At 43.8% G+C, this 21814-nt stretch overlaps 1 protein-coding gene across 1 annotated transcript in view; it reads right to left on the reverse strand.

Annotated features, from left to right (window-relative positions):
- Window positions 1-21528, reverse strand: part of LOC104621230 (cadherin-related family member 3-like) — a gene marked incomplete at its 5' end in the record, with an annotated part of 21864 nt that extends 336 nt beyond the window's left edge. Inside the window, 11 exons of the mRNA XM_010287659.1 lie at window positions 2773-2821; window positions 3739-3770; window positions 5232-5245; window positions 6737-6918; window positions 9491-9735; window positions 11817-11988; window positions 13721-13947; window positions 17208-17306; window positions 17452-17551; window positions 19316-19484; window positions 21339-21528. Of these exons, the coding sequence (XP_010285961.1) occupies window positions 2773-2821; window positions 3739-3770; window positions 5232-5245; window positions 6737-6918; window positions 9491-9735; window positions 11817-11988; window positions 13721-13947; window positions 17208-17306; window positions 17452-17551; window positions 19316-19484; window positions 21339-21528 (1479 nt within the window). The remainder of the gene's footprint in view (window positions 1-2772; window positions 2822-3738; window positions 3771-5231; window positions 5246-6736; window positions 6919-9490; window positions 9736-11816; window positions 11989-13720; window positions 13948-17207; window positions 17307-17451; window positions 17552-19315; window positions 19485-21338) is intronic.
- Window positions 21529-21814: the final 286 nt, after the last annotated feature.

The following is a 21814-nucleotide window of genomic DNA, read 5'->3' on the forward strand; positions in this document are numbered from 1 at the left end:
TTTAGCAGATTAAGACGTGACAGTTCTCCTCAGGATGGGTTGAAATGAGAAACTTGAAGCACCTGGAAAATCAGCTGAGCTGGGGAGGTAGCCCCCAGAGGGAAAGCCTCGTTTCCGCAAGTGACCATGGGGACCTGGGCGTCGTGGTGGCCGCTCTGGGGAGATGCTATTCTAGCAGTATAGAAACTGGCTCTGCAGTTTGGGGAATAAGAATATTCAAAACATTCCTATTCAAAAAAAAAGGACCTTCTTATCATCCTTTACCTCTATCAAAGTTACGGCTACCATGGGTTAACATGGGCAGTGTAACTAACACATCCATAGTCGTCACCTGTTAGGACTAACTCTCCCAAAACTTTCGCCTTTGGCCATGCTGAGCAAGGCCATTGTCTATGTCTGTGCCTATTTTTTCAAATAGAGTTGCCTACCTGAGGTAGCAAAACCTGCTAGGAGCACAATATCCTGCACACATCTTCCAGACCATGCCAGGTCGTCTAGGTTGACCCAATATTTGGGGATCTGGGTTCCCCAATGAGTTTTGGCTATATGCAGTGCTTCTCCATTTGCACAAAATGCTTTCCTCCAGGCTTGCTGTGCACATTGTCATTAATAGAGTGAAATACTACGTATTTTCTACTTGTGTAAGTACATATATATAAAATATTGTTAAATTTGGGTTGTTTAGCGCACATGGCTATCTTTCCTTGTTAGAAAGATTATTGGCCCTCTTCAGATTTTATGGGTAATTTCTACTTGTACATTAAAAGCAAGTATCTTCTCCTTCATTTACTACCTAGAGATAGGTGGAAAAATTGCCATGCGTCCAGTGTGATTGCCTCACAGTCTAAATCACTGTCTCTTGCTAAAGAGACAGAGAATCGGGACCTATAGTGGCACTTCTTGTAATTAAACATTATTAACATGAGACAAACAAAAGACCATTAAGGCCTGGAAAGAAATGGTGGCTACATGTTACTACATGTTACAGTTTGTATCAGAATTAATGGTTTCTGACACGTTAACAGAATTTGAGCAATTAAGGATGAAACTGGATCTCTTTTCATGTTATTTTTTCTGACTGCTTAGAAGGCAGGCATGTTAAAGCAGCCCAGATCAGGAAACAGCTCCTGATCATCCCTCCTAATCATATACAACAGATCATGTCCTTGGAATTATTAAATATCATTTCCAAATTGCCAACACTTGATCCCCTAGGGTTTGGGATGAGCCATGGAGGGGAGAGATTTCTCTGCTGACACCACAAAGCTGTGTTATAGCGTAACGTTTGTGTCAGGCATGATACAAACACTATGGCTCCGGGGGGCAGTTTGGATGGGCTCAGATATCCTTAAGTCTGGTGTGGTCAGGTTTGCTGAGGAAGGGAGCCACCAGCCATCCTGCAAAAACACCGGGAAGCAGCCCTTGCAACGGCCTAGAGAACATCCATGTTTAATATTTTACAAATGCAGTTACATAGGGGAAAGAGCAGGGACTTTGGAGCCCATCCCTCCAGATCTCTTTATAAATAGCAGGTGGGCTTGGACCTGGACCAAACTGGCCTTGAGCAGCATTGTGGACGGGCTTAATTGAACAGTAGGGTCTCATTTGTTTGCCCAAATTCTACTGAAGTCCCTGTGCCTGGTGTTTCCTATTAGCTCACAGCATCCAACAGCTCCAAGCCAGCTAATAAAAAACACAAGCTACAGGCACTTGGGTGGAAATTTGGCCAGATGAATCCAAGCCTTGAAACAAGCCTGTTTTCTTCTGGATAATTTTTAGACCTATTGTTTTGGACCTATTTTCAGATCTATTGGTTAAAGACCTATTTTGACTGACTGTGTCATATTTTACCAGTCCCCCGTCTCCATGCTGGGGCCCTCAACCATTTAGACACAGGGCTGGGCACCCTAATGCCAGGCCAAGCATCGCGGTGCGGGGCTCAGGCAGGGGCTGTGGTGCAGGGGGATGAGGTAAGGTGGATCAAATCTTAAAAGAAAAACCAAAACATTTTTCCGTAATGAACCCTGCTGCAGAGCACAGTGGCTGTTCACCTGAGGAAGGGGATAAGCACTACACCTCCTGGGTCATCCTGGTTTTCCTAGCTTTCACCTTAATTTCACATTTGCTGGGTGTCCAGCTGGTTAATCAGGTATGCTCAGAGTTAGCACAGCTGGAGCCTGATGGCACAGTCGGTAGCTGATGCCACCACAACTGTATCTAAAAGCAAATGGTCTTCCCTTTCCTCCCCAAGCAGCGATGCTCGAGCTCTAGATAAACAGCAGCAAAGCACTGTTGCTACAAGGGAGGAGGTTTGCACAGGAACAAGTAACTCACCCTCCCACCCTGCATCCAGAGAGAGGTTTCAGAGTCAAAGTCAGTACATCTGCAGCTACATTAATCTGCTGGCCATTTCCCAAACATGGGAAGGGTGAAACCACGTAGCCATGACAGCATCAGAGCAGGAGGCTTGCAGCCAATTCCTCCTCCTCTCCCACCTTCCTATACCAGATCCATACATTCAGATTTAGCAGAGGAGCAGTGAATAATCTGGCCGTCGGATGTGTGCTTTCAAGGGACAAAAGTATATTCTACCATTAGAAATGTTGCTAGGGCACTGTCTTGATTTTCACTATCTGTGAAATATAACTCCCATTCTCCTTGGAAACAGCAAACCTGGAATATGAAAAGCAAATGTCAAACCATATTTAAATCAACTAATCCAGTTTGTTTCCAGCCAAATATTCATATCCTCTGTTAATTGCTTTTTATTACCTGGGTCTCTGGCTTCTCCATCAAAGACAGTGTTTAGCTTTGTCATTGTCTGTGAAGAGACACAAAATGTGAAATGAATCCTGTGAATTAGCTAAGTAAGAAGGAGGAGTAGTGACTTGGACACAGTGACCTACATGGATGGAGGTGGATTTGTATGACCTGCATATTGCATTCCTGTAGGCTGGGTTTAATCAAAACTGGCAACAAAAAGCCATTTGTGGTGTAGGGTGTTGCCACTAGATGTTCAAAGGAAAATTAATAAGGTCTGACATGCTAAATGCCTCCATGTGTGTAACCACAAGAGGGTCACCTCCACCCAGAAGAGGCTTGGGAATCTGAAGAACTTGCGGAGGGAGAGTACACTAATGAAAGTGTCTTGCAGCCTTTATGCTATTATGGCTCTGAGAAAGGAAGGAGCCCCAAAATCTAGGACCGAAGAAACATCTATTACAGTGGAAATAACTAAGGCATTTTGCTGCAAACAGCTTATCAAGACCACACTCTTTACAGCTTGGGTACCCTTGTGTACCTTCCTGGTTGCACTCAGGCAGGTCAGGGTTAGCTGCAGAGGTCAGTGGTGTCTCAGCAGCGTAACATTACCATCAGTGAAGCTGGGGCACTTGTCCTCCTGCCTCTGCGGCTGTAGCGAGTCTCCTTGACAGTGCTCCGGGCACAACCTCTCTGGCTCCCACGTACAGGGCTGCCAGAGAGGCTGGAGAATTCCGCACTTGGAAGCAAAGGGGCCACAGTGCAGGTGAGCATCCCTCGCACCCAGTGTTGCTGCCAAATACAGAGGTTGGCTGAAGCACTGAAGTGTTTTGCATTTGAGGGCAGTCAGTTTTTCCTCGCCAATCATTTTGACATTCTCTTTGGAAAACAGACCTCTTTCACAGAAAGGGTCCCACAATCATATTGCATGACAGTTCTGGGCAAAATGGGGTTTGTTTTGAGGTCGGCAGTACTTACCACAACCACTTCTTTCTTAGGTTTCTTCTTTTCTAAAGAAAAGGAAATGCAAATGCACATTGTAAAGAATCAGATTTTTCTGACAGTGACTATAGACACTAAAGACAAAATTTCCTCAAACAGACATTCTTAGTATTCAGCTTCCGAGGCATCTCACATGAGCCTGATTTCTTTTCAAAGGATGATCTCCCATACTATTTGAAAAGTGAACTTCTTCATAGCATTTTGGAGTGAGAATCCACAGTTGTCAATGACTAATCAAATTTTAGCCTTGAAAAGCCTTATTCCTTCAGTAATTAATAATAACAATGGTTTCTTTAACAAATTTACCTTCCTAAATTATATAAACAGATATAGAAATTCACCTTTGGGGATATCTGAACTACAAATGTAGATTTTTTTTTTTCCAGGAATGTTTGTAGTTGCAAATCTTGTGCACTCAAACATGCACTTGGAGACAAAACAGGGAAGTGCTGCAGATCCAGTCAAGTAAAATTCAGATTGAAGAACAGTTTGGTTACGTGTGAAGTTACCACACTATTAACTCATCCCACATGCAAACAAACACAGCAGCAGTGCCACGGGCGTCTCGACAGCACGGATATGTGGATGATACCCAACTAGTTGCTATGATTTCTTATTGCTTGCTCCTTGCCAACTTGTTTAATGGCCTTTCTTTGGAGAACTGTATGCCTGGCCACCAACGAGCGTTACACCCAGGCGTGCAATACTCTGAAGTGCTGCAGATGGTTCTCAACCTGAGTACTGATGGGAAACCTGTTCTGTCTGGCCTTTGCTGCCCAGTTTTTCAGAAAGCACCAAGCATCCATTTTTTGGAAACCAGACAATGCTGAAATGTCTCAAATTTGGCAACCAAGAGAACAGCTAAGTTTGTTGGGTTTTGTTGGTCATGTATTTTTTTGAAGCTGGGAGATACTGCTTGAGGAGGGGGAGTTATAAAAGCATGGTCTTACTGAGCCCATATGAGCCATGCTTGCTAGGAGAAACCTAATGGGACTAAAAGGAACAAGACTGCTTAAAAAACCACTTTTTTTTTAATGTGCAACTTGTACCCCTGCTAAGTTATACAAACCCCTTTAAAAGCACCAATGCTTTAAAATAAGTCTTCAGATACATGAAGTAATAGTGTCAAGGCAGTAAATGAAGGGATCAGAGAAGAGGGAATTGGAGTGGAGAGGACTCTTGAAGGTGCTGTAGAAGGATGGGACTGCTTTTTAACAGAGAACATATGAATTGCATGTGAAAAATACAGTAATTCTTTAGCATCAATGCCAGAATACCAGGCTACTCCAAATTTGATTTTTACTTAATAGTTAATAGATCTGAAGACCAAAAGTACCATAAAATCACTTAGGCAGGCCTCTCATAATCAGCCACGGTTATTTCATTTCAGTACTCTTGTACAAATTTTATACTGAATCGTAAACAAGATCTTGCTGTGAAGTATTAAAATGTAGAAAAGAGGTACGCACCTGGAGCATTTATCCTGTAATGAAAAAATATTAATAGTGTAGTTAACAAATGTCATACTTTTGCCTACATAAAAATATCATGCTTTATTCTCTTTCATTTGGCAAGAAGGATGTGTTTCCCTGAGTTCTGGGATTTGCTTGATTTGTTTGGTTTCTGGGTTTGTTTTCACTGAATGCCTGCATCATTTAATGCTGCTCCCAAACGGGAAAACAGCCCTGGGCGCTGCTCTAACACCTCCCCAAGAACGGATGATGATAAAAAAATAAAGTCTTATTGATGATACCATGATGGATTTATATAATCTGGAAAAATATATTTTCAAACATTGTCGTCTTGTTCCACCCTTGGAGGAAGGTCACTTTTTTGGATCTGATGTGCTCAAATAATACCGTTTAAAATATTTGAAAGGTTATAAATGTTTTTGAAAATACAGAAATTGTTTTTTAATGGGAGAGCCTCGCTCGCAATGAATCACTTGCCCTATTAATAAATCATAACAATAGCCACGCTATATGGTGCTAGATTCATTTGTAATTTTTATCACAAATTGCTAAATTCCTTGCACACACCATTTGAATTATAATCACTGTCATATATTCCTCTTTACATTTACTATAATTTCTAAATTTAAGTCCGAATCCTGAGAATAACTACAGAAATCCTTTTTTTAAAGCCCAGCCCACTTAAAGAGCTGCTTATCTTTCGTGAAGTAAAAAGTCAATTTGGAGGCACTCTGGCTCCTGCTCGATGAGAAGGCAGCCAGCAAGGATCTCTCCCACTTCCCACAACGAACCAGAGCCGGTCCCAGGTGCTTCCATGGCTTTTGCCAAGCATAAGCACTTAGAGGTACCGCAAAGCTTTATGGGCCAGAGCCTTGCAATGGGCTTGGGTAAAACTCCAAGAAATCTGTAGAGGTTTTGCCAGAACAAAAAATTTGGCATGAGCACCAAGGTTTGGAAAGGACTCTGGGATCCATAGCTGAGAGGGAGGAAAATGCATCCAAGTAACTACCTAGATGGGAGCTCCCTCAGTGAGTGAGCCAAACACAAACCAAAAACATTTGTATTTTTGGTGAGCATAGTCAGGCACGAACTCTGTGCTTCACAAGCATAGCTGCCTTTTAGAGGTCATAATTCCACTGTTACCTTCAGCTAATGCATTTGTTAAACTATTAGTAAAGCCATGAAAAAAAATTCCATGAACATTTTTCCTTGATTTCATATCATTAACACCAAGTATCACTGTACCCAGTAATAGCATTTTCTACAGCAAAGGGCATACTGCCATAAAATATTCAAAGCATAGAGCAAGCTGACTAGTTGAAGATGTCCCTGCTTATTGCAGGGCTTGGGGGCGGTGGGGTGGACTAGATGACCTTTAAAGGTCCCTTCCACCCAAACTATTCTATGATTCTCTGATTTCATTAGGGCTGAAAGGCCTGAGTTATCTCTGTCATTGCCAGGTGTTGCTGGTACTTCCCCAGGGTGACATTTGGAGGACTCACAGAGGTGCGCCGTATGCTTTGCCTGCCGGAGGGCAGCGGGTGCAGACCCACGTCGCCAGCAGGAACCCCAGGTACCCCAGCAGGCCGAAGAGCAGCAGACCGCCGAGGGTGATGATGAACGGCACGTACCACGCCGATTCAGAGTAGAGGTTTTCCCTTTTCGTCACAACAGTGAAGCCAGGCTTTTAAAACAAGATAAGAAAAGTTCCTCAAGGCTGCATACTTGCGAGGTTACTGACACCAACGGCACCTTTCATCTGCCTGAACCTGACCTAAGCTTGCCCCAGGGCACTGCAGAGGATGGGCAGAGGGAGATAGCATCTGCTGGAGGCAGCGCTTCGTCCCACGCACCTGCTTGCTGACTGCCAAGGCAGCTCAGATGGCTGAGATGGACCACCGAGCTCCGGGGGCAACCAAAGGCAGGTGAAACGTAGCCCACCCACGATGCAAAAAGGAGGTTCCAGATCATGTTTCAATGTCTTATATTAAAACAAACATTCCGTGGTGGGATTTAAAAGCCTCTGGTTGCCTGAGAAGCTGTGAGCGCGCTGCTGGAGGGTGAGCACGTTCAGGGAATACTGCCATTACCGAGATAATGGTCTCTTGTTACCTAAAGCAAAACTGGAAGTAGGTCATCTTCGCTGCAGCGATCATTTTTCCCCTTTGTAAGAGGAGTTGAACCCCAAGGAATTGGGTTATTGTATAAAAAGAAATTAAACTTTTTTTTCCTTGTGACTTGTTCCAGAAGGGAAAGCCACACTTCTGAGCAGTTGTGATGTCCCACATCTTGCCAAGTGCCAGGAGACACGGCTCTGAGTTGGCACAGCACTTGGTGCTAGCAAATCATTCATTAAGGTCTCACCATGAAACCGTCCTCACACAGATCAGAAATTACTCATTTGCTCTACCTGGGTCATTACCTAGTGTGGTACTGTTAGTTTTGATCGTCCACTGAAGTTTTTATTTAATTTTCTGTAAGGCATTTGTAATTACATTGTGTATGAAATTTAGTAGGGTATCTATTTCTTTTCTGTTTAAAGATACCTTTAAAATAACTTATTTAGCCTTGCACAAAAAGGTACATCCAATCCTTAAAGAAACTCTCAGATAATCTCAAGAGTACAACCACCACTCCATGCTCACTGGGACTGAAGTCACAAGTGACTTTTTGCGATGGGGCTTCTTTTCTACACTACCAGCCTTTCAGCATCTGAATCATCAAGTTACTGCACTGAACACATGTAACAAGTGGTGATGGGAGAAGCTGCTGTAATGGAAGTGCTCTTCTGGAAAACAGACTGAAAGTGGAAGGCTGATATCTCTGGGGAGGCAGATGTAACGCTGCGGTATGTGGTCTAGACTGTTTGTATTTGCGGTAAAGCATGGGAAAGAAATACAGAACAAATTTTCTTGTTCAGCTTAACTTTTTGTTTCCACATCATGTAGGGGGAGGAGAAGGCTGTGAGAAAACCATTTATTCCTTCCCAACAGAGCATTAGATAGTAACAAGGTTATTAATCAGCCTGCAAGTTTGGATTTAAGCATTTTCATAGTAGAGTGTCCAGATTTGCATGTGCTGTTTGCAGCATCCCCTGCTTCTGGCTCAGTTACTAGTAGCCCCTCGCAGATCCAGACCGTTTTACAATGAATAGCTCTTTCACCCCTTCACCAACATCTTCATATTTTCATTCCTGCATGCAAGGGTGAAAAGGGTAATGCCATCTGCAGGCAGGCAGAAAATGGATGGACTCTGGATGATGGAGAGATGGTGCAGCAAGGGATGAAGGCAGTGACTGGCACAAGGATGGGGACAGAGCTGTGTCGCTTCTGCAGGCAGGATGAAAGCAAGCTCTCCTCATGTCATACACCAGCCTGATGGAAATCAGTTCCAAAATGAAACTGGTGAGCCAGAGCTTGCCTGGGATGGTTGTGCAGAGGAGTAGATTATATTGCTGGGACACAGGCCCACAGCTCCACAGACTGTGCAAGGCCAGATCCCTCCCCGGCTGCCAAAAGCTGTGCAGGCTTCCCCAGCTCAGCTATGGACAACCATGCAGGCAGGGAGCTCAGGAAAGACCCATCCCACTCCTCTTGCTTTGCCTGTCTGAAACCTGCTGAAACCTCAATGACGTGCTGAGGCTGTGCACAACCACTTCAATTCCTGACAGGCAGCTCAAGGTTTTACACACGGGTAACCTCAGGGGTGGTAAAAAGCCCCTTCCAAGTGATGAGGATTTCTTGTTGGTGTTGTTGTTGCCTATTTCAACTTTGCTAGGCACGGCTTAATGCGTTCCACTGCTAAAGAAGCACATTCAAGTGCAAGGCAGCTGGTGGAGTGAATAGCTATGAATAAAAAAAGAGGTAGTGCAAAATGCATGAGGTAATTTTAAGGTTCCAAGCAAAGGTTAACCCCTATTCTTTCCTTATTAATAAAGCTGCCAAAATCTTTAACTTTCCAGTTACGTGGTAATGGCAGTATGCCCAGTCCTTTGGCTACTTGCCCTTTTTGTTTTAGAAACTGAAATACAAAACATATGTTATGACTCTGTACCTGGGACCCAATCCTTCATGATGCTGAGCGCATCAACCACCTTTGGCTTCAGTGTAAGAGCACAGGGCCCAGCACTTCCCAGGACTGGACCCACTGTAGGTTTTTGTTTCTCTTTTGCATACATCTACCCTCTTTTCTTTGCTTCCATGGAGAGAAGCCCGTGAAAGAACCACAGAAGTGGATATAAATTTCAGTGAACTTACTGTTGTGGCAATGACAGTAGGTAGATTCGGGATAACTCTGATGCTTAAAGTCACCGTTCCAGTATTAATTAGGTGCGTAGTTTTGTCCCTGGCAAATAGTAAATTGTCGTCTGTTATATAGACGCGCAGTCTGTAAATCCAGTTTGTATCAAGTCCGCTCTCATAGTCAAACCTTGATGCAAGAATCAGCCGTGATATGTTGGAGCCGGCACTTGGTGAAAAGATGAAATGATTGTTTACATTGCCTGCAAGCAGTAGCAAAAAACCAAAATAATGCCAAAAAAAAAGCAATAAAAGAGAAAAGCAATCCCACAATAAAGTAAATGGTTGGAATAAGCAAAAAGATCAGTTTCTGTTCACAACTTGCTATGGATCACTATACACCTGTGCAGTGAAATATCATTGATAAGAATGGCTCCTTGACCTTGTTTGCTATCATATGAAATCAGATAAAACAATATAGTCATAAAAGCATTAAAATATGGAATAAGACCATCTGTGGGGACACAGCTGAGAGGCTGCTGTGGAAACACTTCAGAGCCATAGGGCACACAAGAGGTCACCCGAATGACCTGTCCTTACAGCCTGGAGAACATCCAGAAGCACCCAGCCGGGTCAAGGGCCCTACACTATTGCTGGCCACTTCCCACTATTGGGGTGACCCTGGAGTGGCCCCTAGGCCACAGGGACATAACCAGTGTCTCCAGATGCCCCTCCAGCCCCTCTCCATGGCTCCTCCCTCTGCCCAGAGGCAGAGGCCTTTGAACAGGTCCCCCAGAAGACAGCTAAAGACTCGGAGGATATTAATTGCCTCCAGGGCTTCATCTGCACTGTGGAGGCAGAGATGAGAGTTCACTGATGCTGTCCCCTCAGCCCCCCATTTTCTGTCCATGTAACTGGAGATCTGCTAGTGGCCTGGGCTGCAGGCAGATGAGCTCTGGCTCTTAGCATCTGAGCAGAACACAGGCAGGAGAGATCAGAGCCATGAAAAGGCACCAGCTGTGCTTCAGGTTTGCTATTCTTGCCCCACAGAGCTCAAAATCACAGAATCATGGAACCATTAAGGTGGGAAAAGACCTTTAAGATCATCAAGTCCAACCATCAACCAAACACCAGCATGCCCACTAAACCATGTCCTGAAGTGCCACATCTACACATTTTTTGAACACTTCCAGTGATGGTGACTTCACCACCTCCCTGGGCAGCCTGTTCCAAAAGTTGAAGTTCCAGAGTTGAAGTGACCTTGAAGGCCATGTCTATTGTACACAACAGAATCATAGAATCATAGAATCTTTGGGTTGAAAGGGACTTTTTAAGGCCATGGCCTGCTCTGTGGCTCAGAGGCCAACTGCATGACAGAGCTCATGTCTGTACAGCCAAATCCCTGAGCCTTCACCCTTGGTCAGCCCATACAGAGCACCTGCTGGGCAAGGTCCCGGGTCCCTCAGCAATGCCCAGGATCTCTTTGGGAATGTACTGCTTGGCACAGACCAAAATCAAGCCAGCAAACAAACTTAATGCTTTACCAGTGAGGGACAACGCTGGACCTGTGGCCAGGCCCTGCTTTACTGATACAAAGACAGCCTTTGTATGGGCTTGTGTGTAAATACCACTGCTGCAGAGCTCCTCTGCGGCATTAAGGGGCTGGAATAGAACAGAAGCTCTCTTTTCATGCTCACAACTTTTTACTGGCACCTGTACAATCTGCTTCCTCCTTCTTAGTGGTCATCTCAGCAACAAAAAAAGAAATTGCCCCAAAAGAGTGTGTTCTATTTTTTGTGAAGCTGAATGTCATCCCATACCGCAGCAGTTCTCCAAGTGGATGCAGTTGATTACTAGATTCAAACACACGTTCTTAAAAGAGGGGTTTAATGCATACAGCATGGACCTAGGACATGCAAGTTTGCTCCATTGTTTCGAATGGTGTACCAGCACCTAAAGGTGAGGTATGCAGAGTAACAGAACCCACCATCGTTTCTCAAGATTTACTCAGCTGTAACTGGAAGTGAAATTTGACGCTGCATATCATTCCAGCTTATTCTTCTGAAGTCCTTGTCCATTATGTAATTAATTCCCAGTTAACATGGTAGGCAATCCAATCTTGCAAGGGAATTGTTCTATGTGGTAGCACCAGTAGCTAACTTGTGGAGACACATCTCTTTTGGTAAGCAGCAAAGTAATGATGTGTGAAACCTGTGGATCACAACTAGCTCTCCCTGAGAAATAGCACATAAACTGTGCAATACTTTTATTTACAAATCAAAGCAAACAATCAGAATTTATGAATTTTTGCACTGCTGCCAGCTCACACACCATGACACGGTACCTTCATTAATGAAGTAACGGAAAGACCTGGGATCAGAATCACGATCTTGACATTCAATCCTGAAGCCATTAATATTGGTCCCAACAGCTAAGCTGACTGGGATTTGAAATGAATAGAAATTAGGTGAACAAACTGGTTCTTCATCATTTACTTCCAAAACATTGACAGTTACCTGAAAGAAAAGAGCAGTAGCAAGCTGAAGCTCCTCCACTGGGCTGAGCCAGAATTTTATTAACTTCAGAAACTGTTTGACCTAGCCCATTTTCCGCTTCTGACCAACACCAGTTGAAGAGCAATGAAGCTCCCTTCCAATCTAGTTTCTACCAGAAAATGTCTATGATCATTTGACCTTCGCTTCTTCTTATGATCAGCACTTTTTTGGGAACAGGTTCTTTAACCCAAACCATCTTCCAAAACCACAGTGGTTTTGAGTTGATGTGTCTGACTATTTGAATTACCTGAAGTGTGTCATAGCAAGAATGAGAAATAATAATAGACCAGGTATTCATTAAACTTCCTTTCAAACCTCTCAAATTGCTTCACAGTCATTAGTTTGGCTTCTTAGCATATTTAATAATAATTCAGAGCATGATCCATGGAAGGAAAGAAGCCTCCTTATAGACTGACTGTTCCCAGTGAGAGACAAATGCTGGTAATGGCCTTCTGGATGGCTGGCAGCACCCCAGGTTTCTGCAGATGTGTTTAATGTCACCTGGGGTTAGCTGGCTGAGAGAAAAGGGTTACCCTTCTCAAAGCTCTTTCCTCTAATGTGTGTTGGTCTTTAACAGGCAACAGATAAACTTGTCATCGTTAAAAACTCCTGATGCTAAATTTACCTTAAATATTCCTTCCTTGAAATATTATAGGTGATAAAGAGATTAAATACCTCCCACTTAGCAACTCCGTGGGTGGTGCTTGGCTGCAATAGAAAGCAGGCCTACTACCTATATTCCCCCCAACTGCTGTGCAAAAATCAAATGTAAGGCAGTGACGAGGGAGAAGATGTGAAAAGGAGTAAAAAGGAGTCTGCATGTAAAGAACACCAGGATCCTTTGAAAGAAGTGACTATAAAATACCTTTGTGGATATGCCATCTATATTTTTTCTTCTGAATAAAATAGATCCAGGCAGCAAACTTGAGCACAACCCTACTGTTTAATGTTATCATGGTCCCTGACATGCTCTTGGCTAATGCCAGATAGCACCATTGGGGACAAAACTAGATCACGGTCAGGGGAAGGCACATACAAGAGTCCATCTCCAGTAGGCCATGGGGACACAGCTGTACTGCATGGGCCTTCTGACATTATCCCAAGAGGCTGCCCAAAGGCTCATGCCATCCTCAGGGTATGCAGCACATCCCCTCTGTCCCACCCCATGAAAACACAACTCTGATGGGCTGCAACCCGATTCTCACATTACTTCGGGCACTTTGCAGTGAAAAAACATCACATACAAAATCAAAAGTATGTTTGAGGGCCAAGGAGCACTACACAAGGTCCAAAAAGGACTTGGCACTAAGCATGGCTAAAGTTAGGTTGTGATACCTGGCCTCATGACCCTTTCCTTTTTCTATTTTCCGGCACATATGTAGCCATAAAGAATATCTTAAATTGTCTAAGGCACAGAAAACAATTTCACTGCCCAGGTAAAATCAGAAAAAAAGACTGAGAAACAAAAAACCACAGAGTTAAAAATATAAAAATACTACTTTAATCCTTTTTGTAAGAAATAAAACAAGACTGAGTGAACACCACCTCTTTCATCTGACTAATACACAGCCCTAAGGAGGGATGGACTTGCCTTTTACAGACCAAAGTGCTTTGCCCAATGTCTTACTGTTCTTGTCAGGAGGAAGAAAGAAAAATGTAGATAAAGGCAGAGAAGTAGAGTGGATTTACTCACAGATGCTGTCGCAGTCTTCTCTTGGTCTGAGGCCTGTACTGTAAGAATGTGTTTCTGAGTCGTTTCATAGTCTAACCTAGCTAAAATCTTCACATCTCCTTTGGTTGGGCTGATCCAGAAGATATTTGTGTAATCCCTGGTGCCTCCTCCAGCTACAATGGAATAAGTGATGGCACTGGGTGGCCAGTCCTTGTCTCTGGCATTCACTCTTCCAATGCTGGATCCAACTGAGACACAGAAAATCCACATTTTGTTAACATTTTAAGGAAAAGGAAGTACAGAGTACTTGTTCCAAACAAAACTTGATGAAACTGAACTAAAAATTTTCACCCCAAAAGAGTAAAGCAAAGGTGTGAGAGTTGCTGCTGTTCCTTCCGAGGTGTTTGTTTGAAAAGCAGCTTGAATTACTCTCATGCCCGAGCATTTATGAAGCAAACTACAAATGGCAGTGCTGTAAACTGTGAGAACAAAGATGGGACTGTGCACGCCCATCTCTGCAGACATTGATTCAATGCTAAATGCATACTCATGATCTGGGGATATACGAGGTGAATAGTCCACAGGCACAGAGTAAGACAGAAGGAGGATGTAAGTGAAAAGTTGGCTTTTTTTTTTTCCTTCCTGACCCTGTGAGCTCCAGCCCTACTGCAAACTGTTGGTTCCTGTTTGATACAGAGATAGCAAGCACCCTGTTAATGTCAACTCAGCCCAAAATAAAAAGAAGCCTGAGTCCAAAAAACATTTCTCTTGATAGTCTCAGTATCCAGCAAAGTTCTGTGGCCAACACAGAGAGGTTTACAAGCACATCCATGTCACAGATAGGTTTCAAGTATTTTATTTCCAAGGTACACATCAGTGGGATGAGGAGGCACACACAGAATAGGAAATCCCACAAAATTCACTGCATTGTGTCTGCTGGGAAACAATGTAGAAAGAGAAGCTTCATCCATGCACCATAGAAATAAAAGCTGGGCAAGAAGAACAGGCTGCCGAGCAATCCAAGATGCTGGTATGAACCCCTGAAGGTCAGGGTCCTCTGACTGCTGAGTGGCCATCTTGTGCCTCCTTGTTCCCCCTTAGCGCTCCTTGCTTTTCCTGGCAGTTTGGGCTGCAGGAGACAGGGTTGCCCGGGTTCCTCTGCCTGGCAGACCCCGCCGGGAGCCAGCCGCCCCTGCCCCAGCCTCCCCAGTCCCTCCAGCTCCCGCCCAGGCTGTGCGTCCCCACGCTGGCTGCAGCTTTGCCGTACTCAGCCATGGCCGATGACGGCTTCTCCACAGGGCAGGCAGGAGCAAATTTTGCAGACCTTTGGACATTGGCAAGATCCTCCTGACCAGAGAAGGAAGAAAACAGAGACCTGAGGGTGAGGGCTGGAAATCTGGGCTTGCTCCTTTGCCCACGGCAGGGGAGAGGAGGTTGTGGGCAGGGCAGCGGGGCTGCTTGAAGCACGCCTTTTCCTCCCCCCATCCCTGCCCTCCTGGCTTAGGCAAATGGACACAGAAGCACCACAAAGCCCACAGGTCTGCTGACCACAGCTGCCTTCACCCGTGCTTTGAGCCTGCCCTGGCCAGAACAGTTTGATGAATTCAAGCAGATACTGGATTATCTGGCTGCTAAATCTCCTGGAGTTTCATGGGCAGCTTCACCACGTCCCGCTCAGACGCAGTGATGCAGCCGGACATCCTGCTCAGTGACATGGCCGTCGGGGCAGGCCTGTGAGTAACAGCAGCCTGGGGCAGTGCTGGACATGCTGGAGGACAGGGCTGCCGTTCAGAGGGGCCCAGCAGGCTGGAGCTACGAGCCCACAGGAGTCGTGGAGCTCAGCACAGGCAAACGCCAAGTCCCGTACCTGGGCCACAACAAGCCCGTGTGTCAGCACCGGCAGAGACTGACTGAGCAGGCGGCAACTCTGCAGGGAAGGGCCCCAGGCCGTGGTGGAGAAGTTCTACATGAGAGGGAATGGAGACCTCGTACTGAGCTGTATTAACAAGTGTGTTACGAGCACATGGTGGGAAGTGACTACCCCACTCCACTCAGCACTCATAAAGCTACCTGTGACCAGTTTGGGGGCCCAGGTACAAGGGAGACACTAACAAACTGGACAAAGGCTGGAAAGGACCACTAAGATGTCAGGGGGTTGAGCAGAGGATGCAGGAGGAGAGGCTGGTGGGGATGAGTTTGCTCAGGCTGGAGAAAGAAAGATGAAGGTGGGATTTGGTTGTGCTCCACTACCTAAATGGTGATCATATAGAAGACCAAGATACGCTCTTCTTAGAAGGAGACAGTGAAAGGACAACAGGGAATGGACACAAGCTGCAACACAGGAAATTCCAGCTGTGTATAAGGTAAAATTATCTGGAATGAAGGTTGCTCAGCTGGAACAGAGGCTCAGACAGGCTGTGGAGTCTCCATCCTTGGAGATTTTCAAAACTTAACTGGATGAGGCCCCAAGCAACCTGATCTAGCTTTGAAACTATCCTCACTTTGAGCACAAGATGGACCTGAGACCCCCAGATGTCCCTTCCAACTTCAATTTTTGTGTGACCCTAAGAAGTTCAGAATAAGGGTCAAGATTTATACAGCATATATCTAATGTACCTCTCATTTTTTCCTCAGACAACAGAATAAAGCCAGTAAGTGAGGTCCTGGGACAGAAGGCCTGTGTTCAGTACATCAGGTCATATGAGGGGGATTCTGAAGCTGAGGAAGATGCCATTCCCATGCCAATTCCTCTGTGCACTGAGCAGCCCAGCACAGAGCTGGCTGGTGGTCACACCTGGCACACAAGGAGGTAAGGCGGTGTGGCACTGCTCTGCAAACATCCTGAGATGCAAGCCTCACCAGGGGACAGGAAGAGTGCTGAGATGGGAGTCAAGCACATGAACAGTTTCAACAGATTCAGTTTTAAAGCCATGTTTGCAGCCGCTGGTCCTGGGTTGTTGCAGGAAGAGGAAGGACCCTGGCTCCAGGCACGAGGAGCTGCTCTGGCTGCCAGCTGGCTGAGTGCAGCCTCCCATTGAAGCACTCCCATCCCACCTCATCTTCAGGGCACCTGTTGCAGCCAGAGTGAGCTGGGCCAAAGGGGCTGGTGGGGTGACCATCCTGCACCATGCCTGGGCCAAGGGAGTCCTCACTCATCTGTATCAGACTATAGAGGTTTCTTTGCACCATTACAGTCCCTCCAAATGGCTAATTTAGTAAGAGCAGAAAGATGGTCTAAAACAAGACCTCTGAGTTCATTTCCTGGCTCTGTCACAGATTTCTTGTACAATTGCTGAATTTATCTGTGTCTCAGGTTCCATCTGTACAATTGGACTTGTTGCCAGTTTTGTCTATTTAAGGGTAGTAGGTGGTTGTACGGTGAGACCCTGGTTGAACTGCAAGTTTGAGCCATTCTCCTCATTCAAATATATGAAAATACATTTGGAGCAAAAAGATACTTATCAACACGACAACATTATTTCTATCATGTATGTGCTATTTACTGTACCTTTAGTAATTTCTGGAACATTAAATTCATATGATAAATTACTGAAGACTGGAAAAAATTCATTCACTGGCTTTATCCTGATGTAAATGTAGATGATATCTGGAAATATAACAGGAGATTAAACCATAGTTAAGTATGGCTGTGAAATTTTCTCATGCATATATTCAAAATACATATGGTATTCCTCTCTCCATGCTGTTACAGCACAGGAAAATATCAAAAGAAGTGTAAGAGGGATACTTGCTTGAGTAGTCAGGACAGGCAATATCTTGTACCCTGACAGTCAAAGAATAAACTTCAACTCCTAGATAAGCTGGGTTTTCTAAATCAATACTTCCAGTTATCTAAAATAAAAAGAAACACAATTGTATTTACACTTCCTTACATAAAGTGACAATACACATGATGGCAATTACTTTTTTCCAGTGTTCTGTAAGTGTGGTCTCCCCCTTGGATACACAGAATTGCCCTGTAGGAGTAAAACAGGCTATTAATCAATTACAGGACTGAATTCCAGGCTTTTTCTACATGTTCACGCTCTGGTGTCTCTTGGTAATTCAAAACTCTCTTATTCTGCCAACAAAATATCTTCCCCTGAAGTGCAGGAAGTTGGATCATAAGGTTTTGGCCTTTTACCTGGTTAAGTCAAAGCTCATGTAATGAGCTGGCTATTTGCTGTGCCCTTTGTTGGATCAACAAGAATCTGCTATTGCTAAATAGTAATAGTAACTCCTTGAGCTCACGCCTGCAGACATGTATTAAAGGTATCAGGTTCAGCCACAAGTGTTTATCCGGGAGCCAAGTTGTTACTAAGTGGTGGCTCAAGCAGATTTAAATCCTAATCTCCTGAGCCCTCTGTCTTTCTGTAGGAGCCTCATACACTCTGGGGCAGCAGGACTAAAGCACAGGCACCCTCTGTTTATCGTCTACAGGGAAAATAACTAGCGATAGAACGAGAGGAAACGGCCTCAAGTTGTGCCAGGGGAGGTTTAGATTGGGTATTAGGAAAAAACCCTTTACTGAGAGAGTGGTCAAATATTGGAACAGGCTGCCCAGGGAGGTGGTGGAGTCACCATCACTGGAGGTGTTCAAAAAACGTGTAGATGTGGCACTTCAGGACATGGTTTAGTGGGCATGGTGGTGTTGGGTTGACAGTTGGACTTTATGATCTTAAAGGTCTTTTCCAACCTTAATGATTCTGTGATTCTCTGAAATTCCTGCAGGGACAGGGCGCTTCAGATAACCTGTTACATGCATACATGGTGATCAAAGGGCTGACAACAATCACGTCCTGTGCAGCAATGAAAATGCTTTTTATGTTGGCAGATGAAGCAGCTAAGGGCAGTGCTCATTGACTCAGATCAAAAATTAAAGTAAGCCATACAAAGTTGTTTTACTACTCCTGTAGCACTCTTGTCTTTTAGACAGAATGCCTATTTTTTGTTGTGTTTCCCTTTTTCTGTATTTGTCCACAGTTCTTTTTAAAGGGACTAAACAACTACCACTATACATGTCCAGCAGCTGGTGGGGGTTCTGCCCAATGCAAACATGCCAGCAGCTGTCAGCATAAGGAACCCATCTTTCGACATGCAAAATAACACAAGTGCAAATCCCACCACACTTCTGTGAAAATTTACCACTCAGAGTGGTTCTACAGTTCCGACCAATGAAACTGGGAAGTAGTTACTGAGTGTGGGATTTCTCAAGTATTTCAATTCTTCTTGCTGAATAGCAAGGATCTTCCACAGTCTGTCATTAATAAATGGGTATGAAATGGCATCAAATTTCTCTGTTAATCCGTATCAAAGCTGGTGCTTCACACTCACTAAAAAAGATTTTTTTTTCAATCATATCTATTGCATTTATTTAAAATTGGAGAAAACAGTTCTCTGATCACCAAATTCTGTAGAATACATAGAGAGCATCCTATCAAAGGGTATGTAGTTCACATCCAGTCAAAATAGTCATTCTCCACGTCACACCCACTGTGACATAAATTACAGTAATTATTTTTTTCTTGTACAGACAATGAATTCAAAGAATTTATAATATTTCATAAGTTGGCTTCTGAAATGAGACAATCTAACATAAAGCAACAAATGACTGACCACAAGTCTTCCAGACCCAGTAGACTCCAAAGCGAAGTTATTGCTTCCAAAACCAGATAATCCAGTGAAATTAAATCGATTGTTTGATGGATCAACATCAATATCTTTACAGTAGTTTCTAAGATCAAGAAGAAATGTCCCAGCAATCATATTTTCATTTGCCTCTTTCCTGTTTAAAACAAACATGTTTCCCATCAGAGCTACTTATATTTCTCCTCTGGAACTCACTGATTTCTGTTTATTTTCTAAGTGAAATCCTATATCTAAATAGGCAACAGTTGATGAAAGAACTCAGAATCTGATCCACACGCTGTGGTGGACAACAGCCCTATACAATGGGCAAGACATAAACATTTAGCCAGATCTGAACCATAAACCTGGAACTCAGCTAGACTTCAGAAGCTGCCACAAGATCTTAATGTTCAAGATTAATTCAATTAATAATTAGTATTTAAAAACATCTTTACAACATTCATTTCTTCAGTATGTTATAATGTTCTCCTAATGAGAAGTTTGTTCTTTTCTCCCTAACTAACAGCTGGACCATTCTGCTTCTTTGTGAAACTAGCATTTCTGGCCCTACTGTTGACAATGAGGGTCCCTGTGATGCACATTATGGAACTGGGGACAGAGGGTGTCAATTTAAGGGGTTTTTTAATCAAAAGAATTAAATACAAAAAAATGAAGAACCAGCTGAAATACCATTAAGCCCTGATATTGTTCCTTTGTGCAATCCCTATAAGACTAGTTCTTTATTTGATCGCACTTTTTCCCTGAAGATTTTTATCTCCTTCAGATCAAAATTTAAGCTCACTAGGTAACAAAGAGACTGTTGTGTTATTGTCATGGATGTTGTAACTAAGCACCACTCTGAAGAATTGGATTCTCTTCAAGCCAGCACATAAAATATGTGATTTAAATGCAAGACATTTCTATTCGATAGTGAGCAAGCAATTTAAACAGTTACCCACTAACTGGGAATTCCTCATTGCATAGGTTCTTGGCCTGAAATGCTAGATTTTTATAGAATCATAGAATCACAGAATGGTTTGGCTTGGAAGGGACCTTTAAAGGTTATCTTGTCCAACCCCCCTGCAATGAGCAGGAACATCTTCAACTAGATCAAGGTTGGTCAGAGCCCCATCCAACCTGGCCTTGAATGTTCCCAGGGATGGAGCATCTACCACCTCTCTGGGCAACCTGTGCCAGTGTTTCACCACCCTCATTGTGAAAAATTTCTTCCTTATCTGCAGGACCATCAAACTCCTGTAAGTGCACCTGAAGAACTGCACTATGCCATGCAGTGTACCCTGAAAGATCAGAGCTCAGGCACATCAAACACTTCAGATGGACAATTTTTACTTCAGTCTTTCTATGACAAACTTAATCTGTAACATGGAGTAACGTTATGTCCTCATCTCCAAATATAAACCACCTGATCATCACAAAGGTCTCTGAGCATTCATAGCCATAGCAAAGTCCATGACTAAGTTACTCTGCACAGAAGACAGCTATAACAAGAGGTGACCTGGGCTCTGAAGACCTTACAGATTGCATTAGACAAAAACCATGCAGGTCACCAGAGAGATTTAGAAGAGAAGATCAGGAAGTTTAAAATAAAACTCCAGAACTGACTGTGAAGTTTTCCCTGGTGAATGATCCCCCACAGTTTAGCATAAAGTAAGAAAGTAAGAGCCTAAATATGCATGCGTCAGAAAAGTAACTCTCTAACACATGGCTCTGATATCCTAAGGGTTTAGGTATCTGGAAGAAAGATAAATAAAGTATCTGACAATACACAGATATTTTTAGTCCAAATTTCCAGTTTGACTGTGTCAGGAAATGGAGGTTTGTGCCCTAAGACACTTACAGGGAACACTAACCTTTAAAGGCTTAAAGATAAATGTCCATTCTGTGATTTATACCTCCAACTGTATGTTTGGGGACTCTAACTGATGTGCTCTAGACCGCACACTGGTCTGGGGCAACAAGGCAGCACTAAGGTAATGAAGAGCCTCAATACCTGAAGGTAGAAGGATTGCATTCTGGTGGGTTGTCATTGATATCATCAATAATGATCGTGATCTCCATTTCGCTGGCGTGACCACCGCTGGGACTGTCCTCCACCCGGAGTATCACTGAAACATTAGGATGGAGCCACAGTGGAAGGGCATCTCGGTTGATTCGCCCAGTTACCTGCAGCACTCCAGTTGCTGGGCATAAAGCAACCAGAAGTTAAAAGCTCACCACGGAGGGAAGTAACAAACAATCGTGTATGTGCAAGAGGACAGAATAGGTCAGCAGACAGGTAGCAGAATAAAAAGTATTCTGTTCTGTGCAAATCATGGCTGGTAATATTTTAAAATTATACAAAATGACTGAAAGTTCTGTGTAAGACTTTCATGGATAGATACACATTGCTCAAAAATATGTCATAGGTGGCCTCAGCAGAGGGCTTGGAAAGCAGTTAGATTTCACAGAATCACAGAATCACAGAAA

This window comes from Phaethon lepturus, unplaced genomic scaffold (genome assembly GCF_000687285.1).
Source record: "Phaethon lepturus isolate BGI_N335 unplaced genomic scaffold, ASM68728v1 scaffold10255, whole genome shotgun sequence".
In the NCBI taxonomy this organism is placed as follows: Eukaryota; Metazoa; Chordata; class Aves; order Phaethontiformes; family Phaethontidae; genus Phaethon; species Phaethon lepturus.